This window comes from Phragmites australis, chromosome 3 (genome assembly GCF_958298935.1).
Source record: "Phragmites australis chromosome 3, lpPhrAust1.1, whole genome shotgun sequence".
Lineage (NCBI taxonomy): Eukaryota > Viridiplantae > Streptophyta > Magnoliopsida > Poales > Poaceae > Phragmites > Phragmites australis.
The window spans coordinates 10,655,871-10,677,846 of NC_084923.1; the positions used below are offsets into that span (position 1 = coordinate 10,655,871).

General features: G+C 41.2%; 1 protein-coding gene across 7 annotated transcripts; it reads right to left on the bottom strand.

The window, feature by feature from the left end:
• Window positions 1-200: 200 nt before the first annotated feature.
• Window positions 201-21,089, bottom strand: LOC133912085 (rho GTPase-activating protein REN1-like). 7 transcript variants are annotated; one of them, XM_062354658.1, is made up of 27 exons: window positions 20,926-21,089; window positions 19,918-20,038; window positions 19,323-19,402; window positions 18,528-18,662; window positions 18,064-18,100; window positions 11,354-11,430; window positions 9,982-10,052; window positions 9,811-9,889; window positions 9,408-9,588; window positions 8,405-8,509; window positions 8,143-8,220; window positions 7,835-7,890; window positions 7,669-7,738; window positions 7,407-7,491; window positions 6,938-7,181; window positions 6,677-6,838; window positions 4,744-4,843; window positions 4,523-4,635; window positions 4,389-4,438; window positions 3,625-3,685; window positions 3,462-3,545; window positions 2,307-2,423; window positions 2,066-2,232; window positions 1,843-1,948; window positions 1,315-1,429; window positions 1,004-1,200; window positions 201-854 (listed from the first exon to the last, which is right to left on the bottom strand). In XM_062354658.1, the coding sequence occupies exons 3-27, from the start codon at window positions 19,356-19,358 to the stop codon at window positions 702-704; spliced, it is 2,679 nt and encodes an 892-aa protein (XP_062210642.1). In that variant the 5' UTR covers window positions 19,359-19,402; window positions 19,918-20,038; window positions 20,926-21,089; the 3' UTR covers window positions 201-701. The 7 variants fall into 7 exon arrangements, with proteins under 7 accessions (XP_062210642.1, XP_062210639.1, XP_062210635.1 ...); XM_062354655.1 differs by having other exon boundaries at window positions 202-854; window positions 4,392-4,438; window positions 4,523-4,843; XM_062354651.1 differs by having other exon boundaries at window positions 202-854; window positions 4,523-4,843.
• Between the last annotated feature and the right edge of the window lie 887 nt (window positions 21,090-21,976).

Genomic DNA, 21,976 nt, shown 5'->3' on the forward strand with positions numbered 1-21,976 from the left:
TAAATTAATTTAAATATTTATTTTCAGTTCAAATAAAAATAAGATATCTAAACCAAGCTATGTAGCTTCCTAAATTTCTAGAGCTAAAAAAAACCTAACTCAAGAATTCTTAGAGCTAAGGCTGTACCGACCTAAGTCACAGATAATGAAAACAGTCGAATGGTCAAAAACAAATAGGAGTTCAATGTTCAGCCTGATATATCTGTCGCTCTTTTTAGCACTGAATTGCCATTAGCTCATACATTATCTTAAAGAATATACTAGTATATTTGCAAAGCTTGATCACAATTGACAAGTGGTGGTGGTGGTGATGTACAGCAAGGAGATCCGTTGCTACTCCCACAAGCAGTCAAGCTACCGAAAGAGGTAGGGCGACAGCCGACAGCACTTCGGCCTATAGATTTTGGAGAATAATACAAACCAGATTACCCGTCAATATTGCTGCTAAACTGGCACATGAAACGTCATTGTCAAAACACGGTTAACCTGCTCAAATTACAGATCACGTTACTCTAGAGCTATGGATGTTTGCCCAATCAACGGTTTCTGTATAATCTGCCAGCAGCCTTTTCCAGGACTATACATCACTGCATCATCAAAGACTGCATCTGGGCTTCTTCCATCATAAGCTAGTCGCGTCTCATTTTGATAGCACAAGGTTCTTGTAGCCAAAGAATGATGCAATAATACAATCCTGCTTCTCACCTGGAGTCTCTTTTCGGAGGAGCTGTAGGCCCCTGGGGGCGAGCTAGATCTAAGTTTTGCATCTCACTAGCAAGCAGTGCCCTTCTTTCTTTCAAAAAGTTGAGTCGGCTAGTCAGCTTGGCTAATGCAGAAGGTGCAGACCCAGATTCCTGAGATATTAAGTGGCAGTCGCAACTTCAGTCAAATAAAGTGGCAATATTAATGTCAGCTTAACTTAGAGCAAGACACAGAAAAGGGAGGATTTATTGTGACCAAGAAGAGCGTAAGGAATCATTGTTATGGCGCACATTGAGATTACCTCTGTTTTAGTACTTGAATAGGCACTGGATCCTTGAAGCCTGCCTATAAGTGGGCTATTTGAGTACTGTCTCTGGGCAAAGTTCCACCTCGATATAGTTGATCCGTCTTGGCTGTCCTTCGCAACTTCACCCTTCGAAGGCAACACTTTTTGAGCCCTTTGGTTGATTGTGCCTGCCTGCTCAGTAGATGTGACACCTAGGAAAAATCCAAGATTTTGAACTAGTAAGATTGTTGTAATCAATTATTACTTGTTCGCATACTTTCCTTTTTCCTAATGAAGATCGATGATGTATTCATCAATTCTACTACCTGAACTTGTATTACATTTGTAGTTAGTACTCAGTTGCTGCTTCTGGTGATCCGGCTTGTCTGTTGAAGAAGGTGAATTGTGTGTGGCCTGCTTACTTGGTTGCTCAATATCTGCCTGAAATGTGCCATTGTTTTAATGAATAATGGAACTGAGCAAATGAAGAACTTAAAGCACACCCCGAACTGGTTCTGTTCGCATCCTTCACTTCACTGAGCTGGATTATTTGCTTCTTAATCTAGTGGCTTAGATATTGTCTACAGCTTTGAAATATGCGACGAAACTACCATAAAAAAATGTGAAATAAAACAGATGCTTCATTCTTTTTGGTGTACCCGTTACTGGCACATCAGACACTTCAGGTCTTTATTGTATATACGAGCATATCTAACTTATGTATTGACTTATTTATATAGTTTTGACAACATGTTTCCCATTTCCAGGGAGAGTTACATGCAACATTCAGAGAAAGGTCATAGCAATCCCAGGAAGACCTTTTCTGGCAAAGCAGGAGTGTTGCGCACTCTTACCATGTCTGTAGTCGAGACCATGCCAGGTACAGAATTAGGCCCTACAATTGGTGGTGTTTCAACTGAGGAGTTAACCTCTGGAGAAAGGGCAGCATTTTGTTCATCTCTGGAGAAAGGGAGCCCGATTCAGTAGAACTCTATCTCAAGTATGTTTCAACTAAGGACTCTAAAGAGACAGCAAAATAATAAAAACTGTGACAAAATACTACCAACAAAACCTTACTTGGCAAGTTTGTCAGTATTTAGGATTCGCTTGTTGCATGATTCACATAATGAGGTGGAACTCAGCTGGACCTGGTTGTTGAGTTGTCCACGAAGATCAGAAACCTTTTGCTTTAAGTTCATAATATCAGCTTCAGCGGTAGCAACTTCCTCAAGATCAGCCTTAGTCTTTATGAACAGGAAAAAAAAACTTCAAATGGTGAAAACACTATATCTCAATAACCAGATCTTAGAAAGAGTACCTTGCTGTCTATTGTTGACGGGAAAGACACCTGTCCTCTTCGCATATTCATCAGCCCAGACTCCAATGAAGCCCTCAGATTTCTCTCCTTCTGCAGCTGGTCCCGCAAGTTTTCCACCTATTGAATGCACAAAGTTTTCTTGTTGAACAAAGAAAATGTACAATTTACTCTTACAAACACACAGAAACACTTCCAGAAACAAGGAAGTGCTACATAGTTCTAAGTCAGAACTCCCCCTGTTGAACAAATATGAAACAGGGAGGGGCTGGGACATCAAACAGCAACTGATAAAAGAACAAGGACCGAAGTATCCATCTCTAAGTGTTTGTTCTGTCTCCAATAGCCCAATGTGTGGCTACATTGAAGTGTCATTTAAAAGTTTTAGTAGTATTATTCAATCTGGGCCATCACGGTCAGTGGAGTACAGGACAGATTAGCATGACTGCAAGATTCGTTGATTTATTTCGAAGGAAGAAAGAAGTGGAAAGCATGTGCATTGCCGCTCCAACTGATGCTTCATTGTTGCCTCATGGGTCCAGCAAAGAAATGATGCATTTAGGTAAAACTGGCTGCATAATGAAATCAGTACATCAAACTGAACCAAAACTTTGCCGTTTTTGTTGTTTAGGAGAGTGTACTACAACAATAAAACGTGCCTGCAGTGGATAAATATGGGCAACAAGCTGGTTCTTATTCTGATAAAAGATACCTGTGCTTCGAAAAGGAAACATAGAAGGAATTATGGGATTAATATGATACTTCATTTCAGTTGTACCTGACATCAAAACTGGCATGAATTAACAGCTCATCTGAATGTAACTACATGATCAAACCTTGAGAAGGTGCAAGGAGTCCATTTGTTGACTCTAAGAATGCAAGGACCCATTCCTCAAACTTGTTTGGGCTATTGCTTGAATTCAGATGTTTGGATAGTACTTGTGGCATTGCTGCTAGCAGAATAATCTTTCACGTTCGACATATTGAACAGCACTTTATGTTTTTATATATAGTTATGCTTATGCAAGTTTTCTTACTGCTTGATGGCATAAAAGATTGCTTTATGGAGACAAAGGGATTTAATATTAAAAGCTACCTGGCTGTATTCTCTTTCCACAATGACAAAAAAAAAAAGAGACCTTAAGTTTGAGCTCTTACTTCTTTTTCGAGTGCTAAACGGCGCTCGTGTAATGCTTCTTTTCGCCTTTCTAGACTTCCCTGGAGGATTGCATTTTCCTTGACCTAAAAAATACATAGCATCATTTCACATAGAAGAATGTGGTAACATGATTTTTGTGTGATCCTAGGGGAGAGTATGTACCTCCTTTGTAATCTTAGAATGGAGTTGACTCTTGTTGTTTTCAAGGTTCTCAATATGAGCCCTAGTTAATAAGCTAAATTAGAAAAGAACAAGTAAATCAAAATATCAACAATGTAATTTCAAAAGGCTAACTTGTTTTTTTTTTTTTTAAAATTCTTTTTCCAGCTGTTCCTTTTTTATATACTTTTAAGTGGATTAGCCAAAGGTAACAGGAAAATCCCAAATGGTATGGCAAGGTTATAGAACATACAAATTTTGCAGAAGCACATGGCAAATTAACCAATATATGCAGTGGAAGAAAGCAAACTTTCCAGGAGTGAATTGAAAAAACATGCTCATATGTTATGCATTTCACGTACACTTTTTTTGCACTAACCACTACTCATCCTACAAGTGGGCGTGGAGGGAAGTAGGAAAAAGTATAGGGGAAGCGTGCTTTTTTTTTTTAGACCATAGGGAAGGAATGTTGGGAAACCTTTTTATAGCTTAAAGTGGTTTATTCCATAGCAGCCAGCCGTCAAGCAAGAGGGCTGTGCCACCATGTAACAACTGCAAGTATCCCATTACTAACCCTAACAATAGTGAGCAATTCCCATTATTCTCTTTGGGACATGATCGGATGAGTTCTTAGTTGTTGGTAAGGAATAGCACAGAGAGAAGGTAAAACAACATGTGAAAAAGGAATTTGCTTCTTTCAAGGGATGTTTGCAACTCTTTCAATACATAGCACATGCCAAGGTCATTGGATCTAACAGGATACTTACTCATCATCATCACTGTAACAGGCAGTCTCTGTTGACATGTCTTTTCTTGCCTGTAAATAAAGTATCCCAGTCAACAATAAGATTATCCTAGTAGTACTAATACACAGGACTATGTGAATAACAAATAAACTTACTGAAGTATGGCTCCATAAGGTCCGTGTGCTCTCATTAGATGAGCTGCTTGTTTTCTCCATAAACTTTGCTCTTGAAGATGATGAAGAATGAGCATTTGGTTTTCGTATATGATCTGTGGACCCATTTGATTCACATGATTCTTGTTTTGACTGGGATGGACTGTTGCTCTCCATTTGAGAGGTATCATCCACTTGTAGAAGAGAAGAAATTTTACTACTACCTTCCCTTGACACACCATGTTCTGTTCTTACGGCCCTCACAGGAGGTTGAACAGCTTTATCATTGTCATTACATGCAGTGCCCGAGATATTGTTATTAACCTATGGACAATGAAAAAATGTGAAGGCAATGGACAGGTTGCAGGAGCATTTTTCAGAAACAACAATCTATACATTTGAAGCACATGAGTTAGTTATTCAAGACTTCTTTCAGAGTTATGGATCAGAATCTTTAGTCTTGTCAATATCATTTCCAAGACCATTGAGTTACTGTGACCAAGGTTTTTCTCATCTAAGACCAAAATTACAAGTTTGAAGAAGATACCTGGAGTAGCCCATGCAGTCAGGAAAAAAACTGGCATTTCTTACTTTTCAGAGTAAAAAGGATGCTACCTTAACCACTAATTTTTATAATCTACATTAGAAAAAAGTTACAAAGGTGTAATATACTGAAAGTATTTTCATTTGAAAATTACTCGCATCATTTTCATATGTCAACCTAAAATTATAGACAATGTTTTAGTATATATTTGGTCAAGAATACATCTGGATTTTTGAGGGATCAACTGCGCACATTCTATAGTGTTACATTTTTGTTGACTGGAGGGGGTATATTAATAAGCAGTCTCTATAAAAGATTACTTATTAGCAGTTCAGTTATATGCTAGCTTCAAACACTGAATAAACTGCTGACATGCCTTATCAGAATGCACCTAATGGGATTATGGGCTATCAGTTGAACATGAAAGCATAAAATCTTCAAGTCATTTCAAATACAACAAATAACAACTTGTGTTCTTAACAGACTCTTCATCATGCTGGATCAAGAATAACTTAGTGGTTGTTTAAATGTACGTCAAAAAGGTACTGGCTGATGAATGAACATGCTCAGCATATAATTCACCAGATCAAGTTTTAAATTATGTGCAATGGGGAAGTTTTTATAATTAATACTGGTGATATAGAGGATGAAACATGAATAAGTATATTTGCAAAATTTTCTTTAACCAATCAATTAATATAACTAAGTTCGCATTAGGATTATTGATATTATGCTAAAAAATTGGATCCTATGAAAACCCACTATTGAGCAGAAATTCAGAGAATGAAGGCCTTCTGAGTGCTGACTTCTCATTAAATGTACTTAAGATAAAGGAGGACTAGGACAAAGACCATTGTCAAGACCAGCAATTTCTGTTACTCCATAGAGAAATTATTGCTTTGCAAAATTCAACTAGAACATTTTTATATCAATATTATTAACTAGTTAGCGGCCACAAAGCTGTTGTGACCTAAATGCTTAGGTAATGGTGGGAATTTCTCAGAAGCTCTATCTTGAGGAGTTTGTTGGGTGAAGGAATTTTTTCCTGGTTTCTTTTAGCAGTTTCTGTTGTTCAGGGAGGAAGAGGCACCGTGGGGTTAATTCATAAAGCAGCAGCTTCTCTTTTTTCTAAAGATATTGTGTGGGGGTGGCAGAGGTGGATGAACAAACAGTATTGAACAGACTCTTTTTAATAGTAGAGATATAATGGGTGTTCTAGTGAGCTGAACACTAATTCATTCTACAGAAAATTATTAAGAAACCCTTGTTGATTTTTCAGGGTCACCAAGATAAAATTCCGGCAACAGAATTTTATCATAATATTTTAGTGAACAATGCAAGTACTATTGACAGAAAATCCACTATCATGCTGATCAAAATGGCAACAGTTTGACCAGACTTATAGGCAGTTATATTTAGGAATGGAGAACAAGATAATCACTCAACACTAAAAGCAAGACAAGAAGATAACTTATAACACAAATTCAGAAATAAAAAATGATCAATAAATAATAGCATAATAAAACAAGGGTCTGATCATAAAGGTTTCGCGGAAAAGGAAATATCCTCCTTTCAATAATGTTAAAAATGAACACAGTGATTAGGTGAAGTACCTTCTCGTCTGTGTTATCATCCAAATCTTCTGCAATGTCATCTTTAGAATCATAAGAACCATCCTCTTCAGGAATGCCATTGTCTGTCGAATATTCCTTGTCAATGTCACCACTGTCAGACTCTGTATAAGCGTCTGAAGAATAGGAACCATCTTCTATATCCTATACATGTAATGTTGAGTTAAAATTAATGACAATGCACTACAAATTCAAATGGAACTTGCTTACGTGGAAAAAAAATGTCAAGGAAAAAGGAGATACATCAAATATCTGATCATATTCCTCAAGCATAATAATAACAATAGCTTGAGCATGGTTGGCAGCAGCAGCAGCTTGAAGCAACTGGAATGAACCATCCCCAGCCATACTAAAGTCACTATCAATTTCACATTCACCAAGAAGAAGAGGCCGAAGAAGAAGTGGTGCCATGCAAGCCGCCAAAGCAGATTGAGACATCCTATTTACAGCTTTGTGCGATCCAACAATCTGCATCATCTTGAGAATCCTAAAAGAAAAGTAATGAGTTTCGTGGAATTTGATGTTGTTATTGTTTTACAGTCTAAAGCTAATTCATGATCAAATTAATTATGAAAATGTTAAGGAATGAGAAGTACACATTTTTCAAGAATGACAATCTTTGACATGAGACCCATGAAACCATGAAAATTAATTTGTACGGTACACAGTTTAGTTGATAAGACATTTGAAACAAAGCATCGGAGGAAGATACCTCTGCAACAACTGTTGATTTGGTTCCGGGAAAACTTCATATATCACTCTATTCATAGCATCTAGTCTTCTTGTCTTGTCAGTTCCTGTATAATCACTTGTCTTGATAAGTTTATAATTCTGAGCATAACAGAATGTTTTGTCGATAAGGGCATATGTTGAGCTCATATATTGGTATGTACTCCATGAAAGGTAGCTAGGCTCAGAAATGGAAGATGGCACAGATTGTTAAATAAATAAACTAGGTTTCAAGTCAGTCTTACGGTAAGCTCTAACCAGGGCGGTGCAGCATGTTGCAGGAACTGGAGATGATGGCATCTCTCGAAGAACGTACTGCAGAAAATGAGAACCAACAAATGTTACTGAAAAGAATATAATCACAATCTATTCCTATTGTGGGATCACAGTAAACATTTGCCAGATAAATACCTTAATACAGTCACCAATAACATGTGCATCCTCTTCTGGGGAGAACTCATTCTTTCCTACAGATTCACATTAAATATGTGGTTTTAAACTCACATGTCAGAGCTGGCAAATAAGCCAAAGCAAATACAACTCTCACAGGTTATCCAAAACTTACAGCCCTTCTAAAAAGCTCATCGAAATCTAATACAACATAAAAACATAAAGAATTTTATTACTTTGACGTACATCCTCTAGGTAAATCCTAAGAGGGTTGAGACACTGTCAAATGCCAAACACAGGGAAAAAAAAGTCAGACCACAAGAAATCACCCTGTTCATAATCCCGAACCCTGCGTTTGACTTCTTCAACATCAGCAGACTGACGGAGGATTCCTTCTACCTTGACACCTGGAAACAGAGTATTTTTCCACTTATCGTTGAACAAAAAGCTTTGTAAATATTTTTAACTTGTAGTATGATGGTTTGATGTTATTCGATGTTCACCAGGATATTTATGAACATAAACAAATTACTAAAGAAAAACTGAGGCAAGATTGTGTACTGAGTAATTTAAATAAGGAAAAACATTTACCATAATCTTCGATGAACTTCAAGGCCTTCTCCAGGAAAGATGGACTGCCATCAGCATCTACAAGTGCAAATTCTGCAGGTCTGCCAATTACAGAGTTATCCTCCGCTGCAATGGAAACAATCTAATTTGCTTATTTGTATTCGAACTACCAAGATAAGGATTCCATCCCTCCCCACCAAAATAGAGTGAGAAAAGAACCAGACATCCTCATTTTACTCTAGGAAAATGAGCTGTGACAGAAAAAACTGTTTCTCCAGATGTCTCTGGTTTTAAGATGTAAGCAAATATATATTCCATTATCTGACACTGAATGCAAATTTTTTCGTTTTGATGTCAACTGTAGTATATGTATACAGGGTAGCTTGGTGTTTGTAGCTTATCTTGGCTCATGAGGCCCATAACTCTATTTATTTATACTAATAGATAACACAATAAAGTGTGCAATTGTACACATTTTCCTTTCTCCTCTTTAAATTTTGAGATGGCTGGATGCAGTGATATTAATGAAAAATGTAAGCTCCTTCAAGTATGTTGAGCAACAAGTGACTTTCCATGTCCCATAGGGAGCAAGTGTGTACTTTAAGTCAGAGTCCTACAGAACTCTAGTTTCTCAATCTCACAAACAAACAAAGTTGAACATCAAACTGGGATGTTTATCCCACGGAAAGTCTTCTTTTTCCAAAGCAACAACAAAGTCATTTTCCCAATGTCTTACAGAATTTCTAAATCATCATTGCATTCAGGACGTGAACAACGAAGTTAGCCAAACATCAAATTGGAAAAACTACTGACGTACTTTAACAGATTAACAGAAATGAAAAATGACCAACTGGTGCACTTCCATTGAACAGGAGCCGAGAGCTATCATTAACTTCAATCAAGAGAATGCAAAGGAATTGATATATTCATTGAAAATTGTGACTAGCCTACTGTTTGCAACAAAAGCTGGATTTCCTACGATCTAGAGAATTATGATTTGTTGGTAAATACAAGAGACCCATACTTGCAACTTCCGAGAAGAGTAAACATAGCTTACACAGTTCAACGGCAACTTCAACAGGTTCTGTTGCGTCAGTCCTGACTATTGGATGTTGCCCAGCTGTATTCACTGCACTGGGTGCCTGAGCCAGAGCGTTCTCTAATGCACTTCTCCATTCATTTAGGTCTTCTGTAGTTTCTGCCTGCTTTGTGAAAAATCATACTGTTAAATCACTAAACAATACCATAAGCCATATATTAACTATTGTTGCACGCCTCTTCCCGATCACAGCAAGCATTGCCACCTTCCGATCCCACTGCTGCACCTGTTGCCCTACTAGTTACTGCCTCTTGCATTCACCAGTAACACTCCCCCATTCGAAGCACCATAACAGTAACCAAGAAACTGAATGAGGTACACAACCAACCTTAAGAGTGAAAGTGCGTCCATCACGACCATCAGGAAAGACCACTGTTAAAAGTTTCCTTTCTTCTTTGACTATAATACTGAAACATTGCTCAGATTATAAGCTTATAGATAGTATTGAAGGAGCTTTATACTTTCAACAAAAGTCAGGTTTCAACTTGTAGTTTCGTACCTTCCAGTGTTATTCAAGTCAATTCCACCAAGTGTAACAACTGGTTCACTTCCTCTGGGAGGGGGGGCATTCTGCAAGTAAAGCAGAAAATTGGGAGTAATTACCATGTTTCTGAATAACCTAACCTGTTCAGTTTGCATAAATTACCAAGCAATTCCTTAGAAAATTTCACCAAAAATCCAAAAGAATCATACTTCAGCAGTTGTACATGTGGCTGCAATTATGTTTACCTCTTGAAAATAGTTACACAGACAGCCAATACATTTTGTTTTCTGTCACAATTTATATCAAACTATAGTACCACTTAACATGTAGGTTCATTCGGTTTTCCATAAACTATGTAGGTATAGCTAATTACGTAATGACCTAGACCAATTCAGGATGCTAGTTTGTCGGTTATCTGTTATAATGCAATTAGTGGATATAACTTGGCTTAGATATAGTTTTACTTGATGCCAGCTCCGGTACTCTTATGAGAACTTTAATGATGCTCTGACTCAATCTAAGCAAGCAGATGGGATAACAAGCTGCACAAATTTCTTGTTCAAAACATTTTGTTAAGGTTACGTGTAGTTTCTACTAGTTGGATACATATAATTCCTCAAAACGAATTTGCAGAAATTATACCACATTCCAATTTCCATAAGGCTAAAACTGTTGAATGCACTGATAAAACATCAGAACAGAAGAGATTAAGGCCCCCTTTGGTCAGGCTTTTCTCAGAAGTTATCCAAAGGGCTGGCATTTGGCCCTGGCTTTTGATGATTTTTTATTAGCTAAGGAAGCGGTTGTGACTGAAATGAACTAAGTCTGAGAAGCAGGGCTGAGAGGAGCTTTTCTGGCTTTTGACGTGCTGAGAAGCTAAAAGCTTATTGTAGAAACCAATAATTAAAATTCAACAGCCACAGCCGCTTTCTTAGATAGAGCTTTTTCCCCAGAAGCTCTAAAGCCACAACCTATCCAAAGGGGGCCTAAATGATAGCTTGCATGTGCTAGCTTCCCATAATCAGTATGCGGAGGATCCATCAGGTACACGACAAGGAAAGTCCAGGTTGTAGCTTCCCTAGCTGACATTCTAGCCTCCCATGATGGAGTTGTCGATATTGTTGAATTGCTGATTACATGGTACAGATAACAAGGTGTCTAATCTCACTGGAAAAAGGTATGTTATCACCCAATGTCTTCTTTCTGAATATATTTTACTTTAGAATGTGCTTTATTACAACGAAATTCATTCTAGTCCAAACAACAAAATATTTTGTAGCGGATTTACAAATATGTGACTGAAGCAAAGAGACACAGCAAAGTACATCTGTCCTACAAAACAGTGTTAGTTAAAGAAAATAGAAGGAATTATAGCAATATATCTTACGGGATCACTTCTGAAGAAGACTAATGATGTCCTTGTAAGTATAAACCAGCGCTTTTTCCATACTGTCCAGCCGATCCCTGTTACTTATCAAATTTAATGAAACAGGGAAGGGTAGTGTAGCTAGAAATATGTAAAATTTCATGTTAGAATAGAAGTGATCAAATGTAAAGATAATGGAGTACCCAGGCTTCTACCAAAATTTCAACATTAAAAAAGATGTTGGAGTTAAAGGCAGAAATATTCTGATCCACCTAATTAAACTGCAAAGATAAGCTTCTCGCTAATTTGGTAAGGAAAAAGACAAGAATACTTGTTGCCTTGACTCTATTTTATGTAGGGCTTAGTGTAGATGTAAACATTCTGAAGCAATTATCCTATAAACTTTCCATCTGACAAAAGCTTAGTTACTCTGCACTGATATTTTTAAGCATCTGATTTTATAGGAATGCAAGGCCTATAAACTCTCCAGGTTATCAGAAAAATAAACAGATACATTGTTGTCCAGGTCTTTTAGAGGGAGTATATTGAACTACGGTCTCCTCCAACTTAGCGCGCCACTCAAAATGATTATCTAACTTTTAATATATCATTCATTATGCTAATCGATGTCCAATCAACTAAATCATGACAATATAACAACACAGATTACGGTATAGTTTGTCATGGTTCCAAAATTTGTACGATGAATAGTATTATCGAAGTAATCACGTAATGCATTCAGGATGAACTGAGAAGGTTATGTTGGTCCTATTTAGCTCATTGGAAGGATAATATTCCGGGGAAATATTCAGTGGAAACCACCCTTTCAGTGGAATCATGAAACCCCCTCCAAAAACATGTTTAGAAGTTTTGAAAAATTCTTAAAAATCGTTTGTGCTATATGAAACTGACGAAGAGCAAACAAAGAGACAAAAATTCAGCACATACACTGTTTTGTCTTTTTCTTCGTTCTTTTTCCACTCTTTTTCAATTTCATATCTCGCAAATGAAGTTGAGTTTGGCCATAAAATTTTATGTGCATGTACATTGTTAAGGCCCATAATCATCTAGGCCCATATTGGCCCATCTCATGGCCATATATACACATCCACCCTAATGACGTGATTAAGTTCTCTAATCCCCAAGGTTAGTAACATGGAATCCGAGCAAGGTTTAGGGTTAGGATTAGGCTAATCTAATACCACCCACGATCCTATCATCATCACCCTTGTCTATTCGTCACCGTCATCTTTGTCCGCCGTCGTGGATCGTCACCATCTGGCCACCGTCGCGGCCTGTCGTTGCCTTTTTTTGTCTGATGTCATGGTCGTGCCAGCCCATCTCGTCGCGGATCCGTTTCGTCTGCTCATTGTGGATCCAACCTGGGTTGTCGCAGCCCATCGATAGCCGTCGTCGCGACCGTCTTCGCCTCGCCGCTTGTTGCGGCCATCTTCGCCCCGCTGCTCATCGCGGTCGGACCCAGCCGTGTTGCGGATCGCTCTCCAGCCATTGTCGCGACCTCCCATCTCTAGCCGTCATCGCAACCATCTCCGCTTTGCCACCTGTCGTGGCCGTCTCCGCCCCGCCGCCCGTTGCGATCGCATCCAGCCGCCTGGCGAACAGATCCAACCGTCATGGATCTCACCTGTCGCAGTTGGGCCCGCCTGTGTGCATCTGCGCCACCGCCGTCCCCCTGTGGATCCGGTTGCTGTCCGCTTGTGGAACGCGTCATGGTTCATTGACACCGTCGTGTTCGCCTGGGTGATGTGTACTGGTTGCTTGTTCGACCTCTCTTGCTGCTTTGCATAGACCAAGGAGGTATTCCTACTGGTGCGCCACTGTGCAACTACTGTGTTACTGTTCACCCGCGACTACTACTACTGGCTGTCGTGGCCCTGCTGCTGTTGGTGGTAACTCTTGTTTCATCTTCTCTATACTACAATCATGTCGCAGCTCCATGCCATTGCTATCAATATCACTCTTGACGGTCACAATTATCGGGAGTGGGCTTTTTTAGTAGAGACTACTTTAAAGGTGGTCTAGCTTTTCACTTAACTGAAGATCCACCTGTCCATAAGTCTAATGATACTAATACTGCTAATATTAAAACATGGCAAATTAATGATGGAAAAGTGATGGTTGCCATTGTAAATAGCACTAAGCAATCTATGATTATGAGTCTTTCCAAGTTTAAGACAGCCAAGGCCATGTGGTCTTCTTTTCAACGGCGCTATGTTCAGGACAATGGTGCTCTTCTGTATACTCTCATGCAACAGAATGATGTCTATTGATGAGTACTACTCTGCTTTTGATCGTTTGATGGGCCCTTTGATCTCTATGGTACCTCAACGCACAGCAGAGGACTGTACAACACACACATTTATTGAAAAGTTTCTCACATATAGCTTTGTCATAGGGGTAAGGGCAGAATTTTGAGTCCATTGGTATAAGGTTGCTTCACAATTTGCCTTAGGAATTTTATATGTGTCAAATCCCTAAATTTCCCCCTTCTCTCTCTCTCTCTCTCTCTCTCTCTCTTTCTCTCTTCTCTCTCTCCCCGTGACTCGCCGTCCCATCGCCGCGCGCAGCGCCGCTCGCCGTCCCGTCGCCGAACCGGCAGACCTCGCGCCCCGTGCCCGAGCCTCGCGCCCCGCGCCGTGCCTCGCGCCCCGCGCCGCTCCGAGCCCCGTGCTGCCTCGCTCCGCGCGCCGCCCCGAGCCCCGCCGGCCGCTATATAAGCGGTGAACAGTGCCTCTTCCCTTTCACTCATCGCTCTCTCTCTCTCTCCCGAGCTCTCACCGCCGCCGCCGCCGCCGCCCTCTCTCTGTGCGCCCCGCCGCCGGTGAGTCCCCCCCGGTTCTCTCCTCTCTCTTCCTCTCCCCGAGCGTACCTGGTCCTTTGTCGCCGGCCGCCGCCGTTCTCCGTCGTCCGGCCGCCGCTGCCTCTCCGGCCGAAGCCGCCCTCTCTCCGGCCGCCGCCGCCCCCGGCGGGTGCCCTGCCGCCGCCCTCCGCCGGCACGGCCGCCGCCGCCGGCGCCCCGTCGCCAGCCTCCGCCGGCCCCCGCCGCTGCGCCGCCGTCGCCCCTCTCTCTCCCTCCCTTCCGTTCTCTCTCTGTCAGCCGAGCTGGCCGCCCCTCTCTCTCTGCTCAGCTCTCTCTCTTTTATACCCTCTCTCCCTGTGCAACTGACAGGTGGGCCCGGTTCCCTGAGCCGAGCCGCCGGCTGCTGAGCCCACCGACACCGAGCCGAGCCGCGAGCCGAAAACCCGAGCCGAGCCGCGAGCCGAAACCCGAGCCGAGCCGATCCCAGAGCCGAGCCGCGAGCCGAGTCCAGTCCGAGCCGACTCAGTGGAATATTCCTGGAATATTCTCCCTCTTTTCTTTTTCTGAATTTTTCTCCCGGCAAAACTTCCGAAGCCCGTTTCTCCTCCGTCCTAACTCCATTTTCGTCGGTTCTTCCACCGATATTCATCTAAATTCGAGATCTATCCAATCATGTCAATTTCATAATTTTTGTAAATTGTTTGGTCATTATTTTAATTGTTTGATTGATCGTGCCTTTGTCGTTGTTGCGGCTATTAGAGGAAGGAGCATTCGAGGACGACCCCGAGGACCCGGAATTTGAAGGAGCAGGCGAGGACTTCAACGAAGGCAAGTCCTACAACCGTTGACCATGTTGATCCTATGTTTTTAAACACAACCCGTAGAGCCATCGTTTCAAATAATAGGAGTATGCATGTTTAGAGTAATAGTTATGATTCTTAAAGAAATGCTAGAATAGTTATAACCCAGCTTGTTTATCCCATGCCTTGTCATTGTTACCATTATTTCGTTGAAACCCTAGAAGATTCCCAACATCAACTATAATGATTGTTTGGAAGATTGCTTGTTTACTAGTATGCTTAGGATTGCTTGTGCTCAAAAGAAAGAACTAGATTACTTACATGTGATAATCATGCTTTACAAAATGAATGGTGTGTGCTTGGTGCTTGGTGCGTGTAAAACTTGTGTTCTTGAGAAAACTTTAGAGTAGTGTTGACGAGGGTGAGTAAGGTGCCCCACAAAGGTGGGAGCCACCTTGGAGCAAGGTTCGCCTTTGTGGTGTTCTTGCTGGGAGACTCTTACCTCGGTCATATAAGGACCGGTTCGCTGTGACATCTCACCTAGTATCCTCTCGTACAACCACATGGCCTGTATGGGCAGGACTTGACCTAACCCCTCTGACTTAGTGCGGTACCCACCCGGAGGCCGGTAGTGGCAATGGGGACCAGGAGAAGACTTGGGTAGTGTGTAGCCCAAGGTCTGGCTGGTGATATTGTTGAGGCTAAGTCAAGCCTTGGGATTGCTAAGTGATCTTTCCCGTAATTCTTCTAAAGCCCCTGGTATCTTAGTGCCCCATGGGTGGATATTGTGGCTTCGTTGTGAGGTCGTTACGTCTCGTTATGACGGCTTCACCAGTTGCTAAGGTGGGAGCCCGTGCATATCTTGTGGGTAAAGTGTACAACCTCTGCAGAGTGTTAAACCTATCCGGATAGCCGTGTCCTCGGTCAAGGACATGCTATGGTTTGGTCACAATGATTAGCTTTTTGGCGTGAGTAACTCCTTGGCGTGTGAGTGGGCTGTGTGCCCGTGTTTTCTAAAAGAATGGTTTTGGCTTTGTGCCCTAAGCCTCCTGGACTGTGTGTCCGCTGGCAAAGTCTTGTGGGAACTGGCGGGATGGGTGTACCTCCCCCAGGGCCGTCAACCCCCATAAGCTCAACTTATGTATTTCTCTTGAAGGTGTTTTTATTAAAAGTTAGTCTTTGCAAAATGAACCCTGCATCAATAAAACTAGCTTTCCACAAAACCTAAAAGACTCTACAGCCTTATCCTTGAACTACCCTTAAGCATCTAATTTCTCCCCTTGAGGTAGGACTTGCTGAGTACCTTATGTACTCATACTTGCTAATTGTGGATCCAGATGATCCAGAGGCCGACTTCGCCGAAGAAGGAGATGAAGATTAGAGAAGCCGGTTTCGTCTGCACTCAAGCTGCCTGTAGGGCTTGGGTCGCTTTTGTGTATTTTCCGCTGTGTTCTGAGAGTTTGTAAGATTATGCCTTCGGGCTTCTATTGTAATGAACTATGTATTGTGCTTTATTATCGTATTTATCCGATGTATGACTATGATGTCTACTTCTGTTGGAGTTCGTGCGTACCAGATACTGATCCAGGAACTGGTATGAGCTACACGAGGTGACCCCAAAGGAGGGGTCCGACAATATGCAGCCACCCCCAGGTGTTGATGCTCCTTCTGGACATGTTTATCGTCTTCGTCGGGCTTTATATGGTCTTAAATAGGCCCCTCGTGCTTGGTTTGAGCTTTGTCCCTGTGATACAAGCTACTGGTTTTTCGCCTAGCGATCATGATCCTGCTTTATTTATTCATCTTTCTTCACGTGCACATACTTTGCTTCTTCTGTATGTTGATGATATGTTGATCATGGGTGATGATGTGGAACATATTCTCATGTGAAGAAGCAACTTAGTGAGCAATTTCTGGTATCTGACTTGGGTCCTTTCAATTATTTCTTAGGGATTGAGGTTTTACATTTTGCCAAGGGCTATTATCTTTCTCAGTCCAAATACATTCAAGATGTTATTTCTCGTTCTGGCATTACTGACAACCGGACCGTTGCAACACCTATGGATCTTCACTTGCAGTTCCGTCCTACTGATGGTACACCTCTTGAGGATCCCTCTCGATATAGGCATACTGCGGGCAAGCAACCTTGTTTATCTCACTGTAATCAGACCTGACATTGCTCATGCTATCCATATCTTGAGTCAATTTGTGAGCGCTCCTACTTCGGTTCATTTTGGACATTTACTTCGTGCGCTGAGATACTTAATGGGGACATCATCTCAATGTTTGTTTTATGCCCGTGATAATCGGCTTCAGCTTCATGCTTACTCGAACTCCACTTGGGCGAGTGATCCGACAGATCGTCGTTCTGTCACTAGTTATTGCATTCTTCTTGGTTCTTCTCTTGCATTGAAGTTCAAGAAACAGGTAGTGGAATCTCGGTCACTTGCCACTACCACTTCTGAGATTGTATGGCTTCGATGGTTGTTGGCTGATTTTGGTATTTCTTGTGATGTTCCCACATCTCTTCTTTGTGATAATACTAGAGCCATACAGATTGCCAGTAATCATGTGAAGGATGAACTTACAAAGCATATTGGTGTTTATGCCTCCTTCACCCGGTCTCATTGTCATCAGAAAACAATTGCTCTTCAGTATGTGCTATCTGACTATCCGAACTGCAAGTCGTAGATTTTTTCACTAAAGCACAAACTCGAGAGTAACATCGGCTTCATTTGCTCAAACTCAACGCTTCAGATCCGCCTTGAGTTTGCCCCCCCGGGGGGGGGGGGGTAAGGCCCATACATCATCTAGGCCCATATTGGCCCATCTCATGGCTATATATACACATCCACCCTAACGACGTGAATAAGCTCTCTAATCACATCACCACCTCCTCTACATGTATGAGTTTTTTTTTAGAACTTCTCAAAACTTCTAAACAAGTTTTTTGGGAGGGTTTTCGTGATTCCACTGAAGGGGTGGTTCCCACCAAATATTTTCCCACTAATATTCCTACAGCATAGATATATGAACCTTACCACAAGTCAATATAGCCATGCTAAAACAGAATTTATGCATATCTAACACATATTAGCAGGAAAATATACCTTTAGATGAGAGCAGTAGATTTCCACTCTTAAGAATCTGCAGTAAAAGAATATGTGGATTCGATCGTGAAAAATTTCATCAGAGTAAATGAAGAAGACAACCAAATATCTTTCCTTTTTGCCTCAACTTAATTCTGAATTAATAGTGTGATTATGCAACAGCAATTTAACAGTTCCCATATTGACTATATGCTCGATGAAGCACAACTGAGACTTAGGAACAGTAAATCTGAAGTTGCAGTTATGCATAGAACGACAACATATGCAAATATGTATAGATAGCCAGTCTGCTAAGCTAACAAATCGACAATGAATCAAGCAAAGTATCATTTCCTCTAGGAAATAATAGAACACTGAAAAGGTCATTTGGAGGATGCCCTTTGCATCTTTTTTTTTTTTTTTTTTTGGTACTACCAAGCACAGCTTCATGAAAAAACATTTAAGTGCAAGAAGATCCCACAAACCTGACAGTTAGGACAAGTAGTTGGTGAAATGCCACCAGTTTCAGATGTATTTTTGATCTGGAAGTTAGGGTCTCCCACCCCACATCGGCAGATCTTGAACTGACCGATATTCTCAGCGGGCTGTGAAGATGATACCTATCAAGAGTATGAAACTGTTAGACAGCTATATATGGCATGCGTGTATGGGTCCAGCGCTCAGGCGTTAGCCGCCGGCCGGCCCTGTGTATTTTTGGTTAGAGAGATATGAGGAGATCTTGATGGTGCTGTTTCCATAAACCACAAGATCTCCTCACCCCTATATATTTGCATACCCGGTCTCTCAATCATTAATCTACAATTTCCACGCAATCTCATTTGCTTTCAGAAACAGAGTGGAGTGAATACTTAGGAAAATGCAACAATCAAGTGATTTAAGACTTAGTTGAACTTCACTCTAGCTAAGAAAAAGAGGAAGAGAGCAAGCTTTTACATGAGCAATTATGTATGTACATACTGTTAATACAAACAATCTGGAGAGCCTTCAGACAGAACAATATCACATTCCAGTACTATAATAAACTACAAGAATAACATAATTGCCATTAAACCATTGAACAACCTAACTGAGCTCTATAATCTTGCTTTATATTGCAAAATAGGGAAATTATAACTCAAAATCAGCTGAACTTCACCAAATTGGCTGAATGATGAAGTGCTGAAGTCCAATAAAAACTTCAGATAAATGGATAAACAGGATCAGAAACATGGAGATGATAGACAAAATAAAAATGTAAGTTAAACATATGCCCCACTTACTTGCTGGTAAGAAATCCTGAATTCTGAAGCTGACATTGTTTGCTCTAAATGGCTGACTTATGAAGACCTCAGGATAATTTCTGTCCCACCGATGAGTTGATGTTCGCCAACAACAGAAAGTTGCAGTGTACAATGTTACTAGTGATAAATTCATGAGATTCATTCTCTATAAGAATAATAGAAAATAAGAAACTGGCACAACCACGTTACCAGGTTTCAATAGGAAATTACTAAAGCTTGTTTGGATAGGGGGATCTGGATCCAAATCCTTAGGAATCAGCTCAAATTTCGAACTAAATCCATAAAATTCTTGGAGTAATCCTCCTCACAAAACACCCCCTAATTTGTACAGTATTCACTATTCAGATGAAGACTTCACTCAACTCAGAGCCACATTGAGTTTTTTTCTTTACATTAACTAAGTTATGATTGTGCTCAGTGACTAGAAATATGTGCATGAACTATCCAGTTCGCCCAATTCCCGACATACTAATCCAGTTTATGTATAATATCATAAACCCATAATCCATCAGCTAAGGAAGGGAAAATGTGATGTGAGCTTATGAACCCGAAGCTAGTTCTTCACAGGAATTACCAGAAGAAACTGAAGCATGCTAACTTATTTACATCCGCCATGGAGTAGCTTCAGATTTGTTCAGTTGGCTTCAGCGACCACACTAGGTATCAGCTTGAGCTTTTTAAGCCATTAGTTGGACCTGGGGTATTATATAGCACAAGCATGGTCACAAAGAGAGGTAAAATTCAAGAAACTATTGAGACACTTGCTAATATATAATACTGTACTATTTTTTCAAGAACAAAAACTACACTAAAATGATAGATTGGTAGCATGGAGCTCGAGTTCCAATTCCATGAAGCCCGCAAATAATCGGACTTTGCTTCATAGTAGTAATGTGGAAATGTGAACAACATTAGTGTTCTAAGTGGTGCTTATATGCACGAAAATAACATATCGCTCTTTCTCATAGCGCTAAAACTGCGGGACACTGAAGCAACATTTCGCTCACATGCATTGCTATATCTCGCCTTCATCAATAGGCTGACTGAATTCCAGCTGAAAATATTACAGAGAGTTCGACTTGCACTGCATCAAAGCACGCCTCCTAACTGACCATACAGCTATGCTAAGACATCCGATGGTAAACCATTATCCACCTCCCCTTCAAATCTCGAACAGATCGGTTCCGAGAAATTTGCACCCAAACTAATAAAAGTGAAATCAACCCACCCCGGGTCGCTTAATTCAACAGGTAAGGAAACATTTCGTGGATCAACTCCTCAGGTACACACGAAACGATCCGCATGCAGCTCACAAGATAGCACTAATACATCACATCAGGAAGGCACCCTCTCGGATGCAACACCACCGAGAAGGCTCTTCCGACACACAAACGTGTGCCCCAAAACGAATGTAGCCTGCACATCATCCCAAATCCAGATGAACACGCGACAGCACAACTGTCTCGCGCCATCCGTTTCCGCCTTGATCCCCCAACCTAAGAAGGATTCAGCGCACCGGCCCCCCGAAATGTGCAATGCGCACCGATCGAAGAGCAGAGGCGGAGGCGGCAATGCGTCTCACCTGCGGCGCTCGAAATCTCACGGCAGCGCGCGCCATCGATCCCACCAACACCTCCTCCTCCCGCGCCTTTCTCGATCTCTCTTCTCTGGTCACCCCGTTCTATTCCTCTCCTCGCTCGCCGCTCGGGCTCGTCCGCCTCGTCCCTCTCGCCCCGCACTTTCTCCGGGCAATTCCTATGGCACGGGCCGAGCAGTCCGAGGAAATAGCTGACGGGCCGTGTCACTGCAGCGTGGGCCCGCGGACTCCGGGACCCGACGTGTCAGTGCAACGTTCCGATTCCCTTCGCTTTACCCCGTCCCATCCCCAGGGGGATGAAGCGATCTGGGCCGTTGGAGTGAGGACGGGGGACACGTGACAACCGATGATGGGATCCCGGGGAGATTTCGCGTGCGGGCGTAGTTGGAAGCATGTCGTGAACGTGGCAGTGCTATGGACCCATAGAAAGCGCCTGAATGATTAATATTTAATTAGCTAAGTGTCCGTATTTAAAAAAATATATAAATATTGAATATGATAATATTAAATATAAATTTAAGTATAAAGATGTGGATATGTCGTAGGAACATTATCGAATGAATATATCGAGAACGATGCTATAGTTTGATTTCAAATAAGATTTGAAGAAGTAGAAGGAAATTATGCACTAATTATTCTTTTATTTATTTTTATTAGTAAAACGGATCTTATATCTATAATTAGTAATGAGACGAAGATAGATGACAAAAGTAAATAAATTATCAAGTTTTAGAGGTTTTTATTAGATGAGAGAAAAATAGGAAGAAAAAATAACATAAGAAATCACTGTGTTTTATATAGTAGAGATTTTTCGTATTTTATATTTACTATTCTCCACTGTCTTGGTGCGTGGGCTCCAGACGCCACATTTTTTTCCTCTGCTCACCTGTCGCTGCTGAGTATCTAGTACAGTATATGTTCTCTTTGGGTAATGATCAATCTATGATTCCAAAATGATTTCATCACAAACGTGCGAGCAACTATCCAGAAGCATCATCAAAACCCCAAATGTGTTCCACCAGCCAACCAACCCCGT

Bases quoted from the DNA above. Each gene is read 5' to 3' on its own strand.
- LOC133912085 (XM_062354652.1), bottom strand. From the start codon at position 19,358: ATGTCAGCTTCAGAATTCAGGATTTCTTACCAGCAA. The intron at 7,492-7,668 runs GTAAGACTGACT...GTGATTATACAG, and splicing joins CGCCCTGGTTAGAGCTTACC to GAACTGACAAGACAAGAAGA. The intron at 1,949-2,065 runs GTAAGGTTTTGT...CCCTTTCTCCAG, and splicing joins AATACTGACAAACTTGCCAA to AGATGAACAAAATGCTGCCC.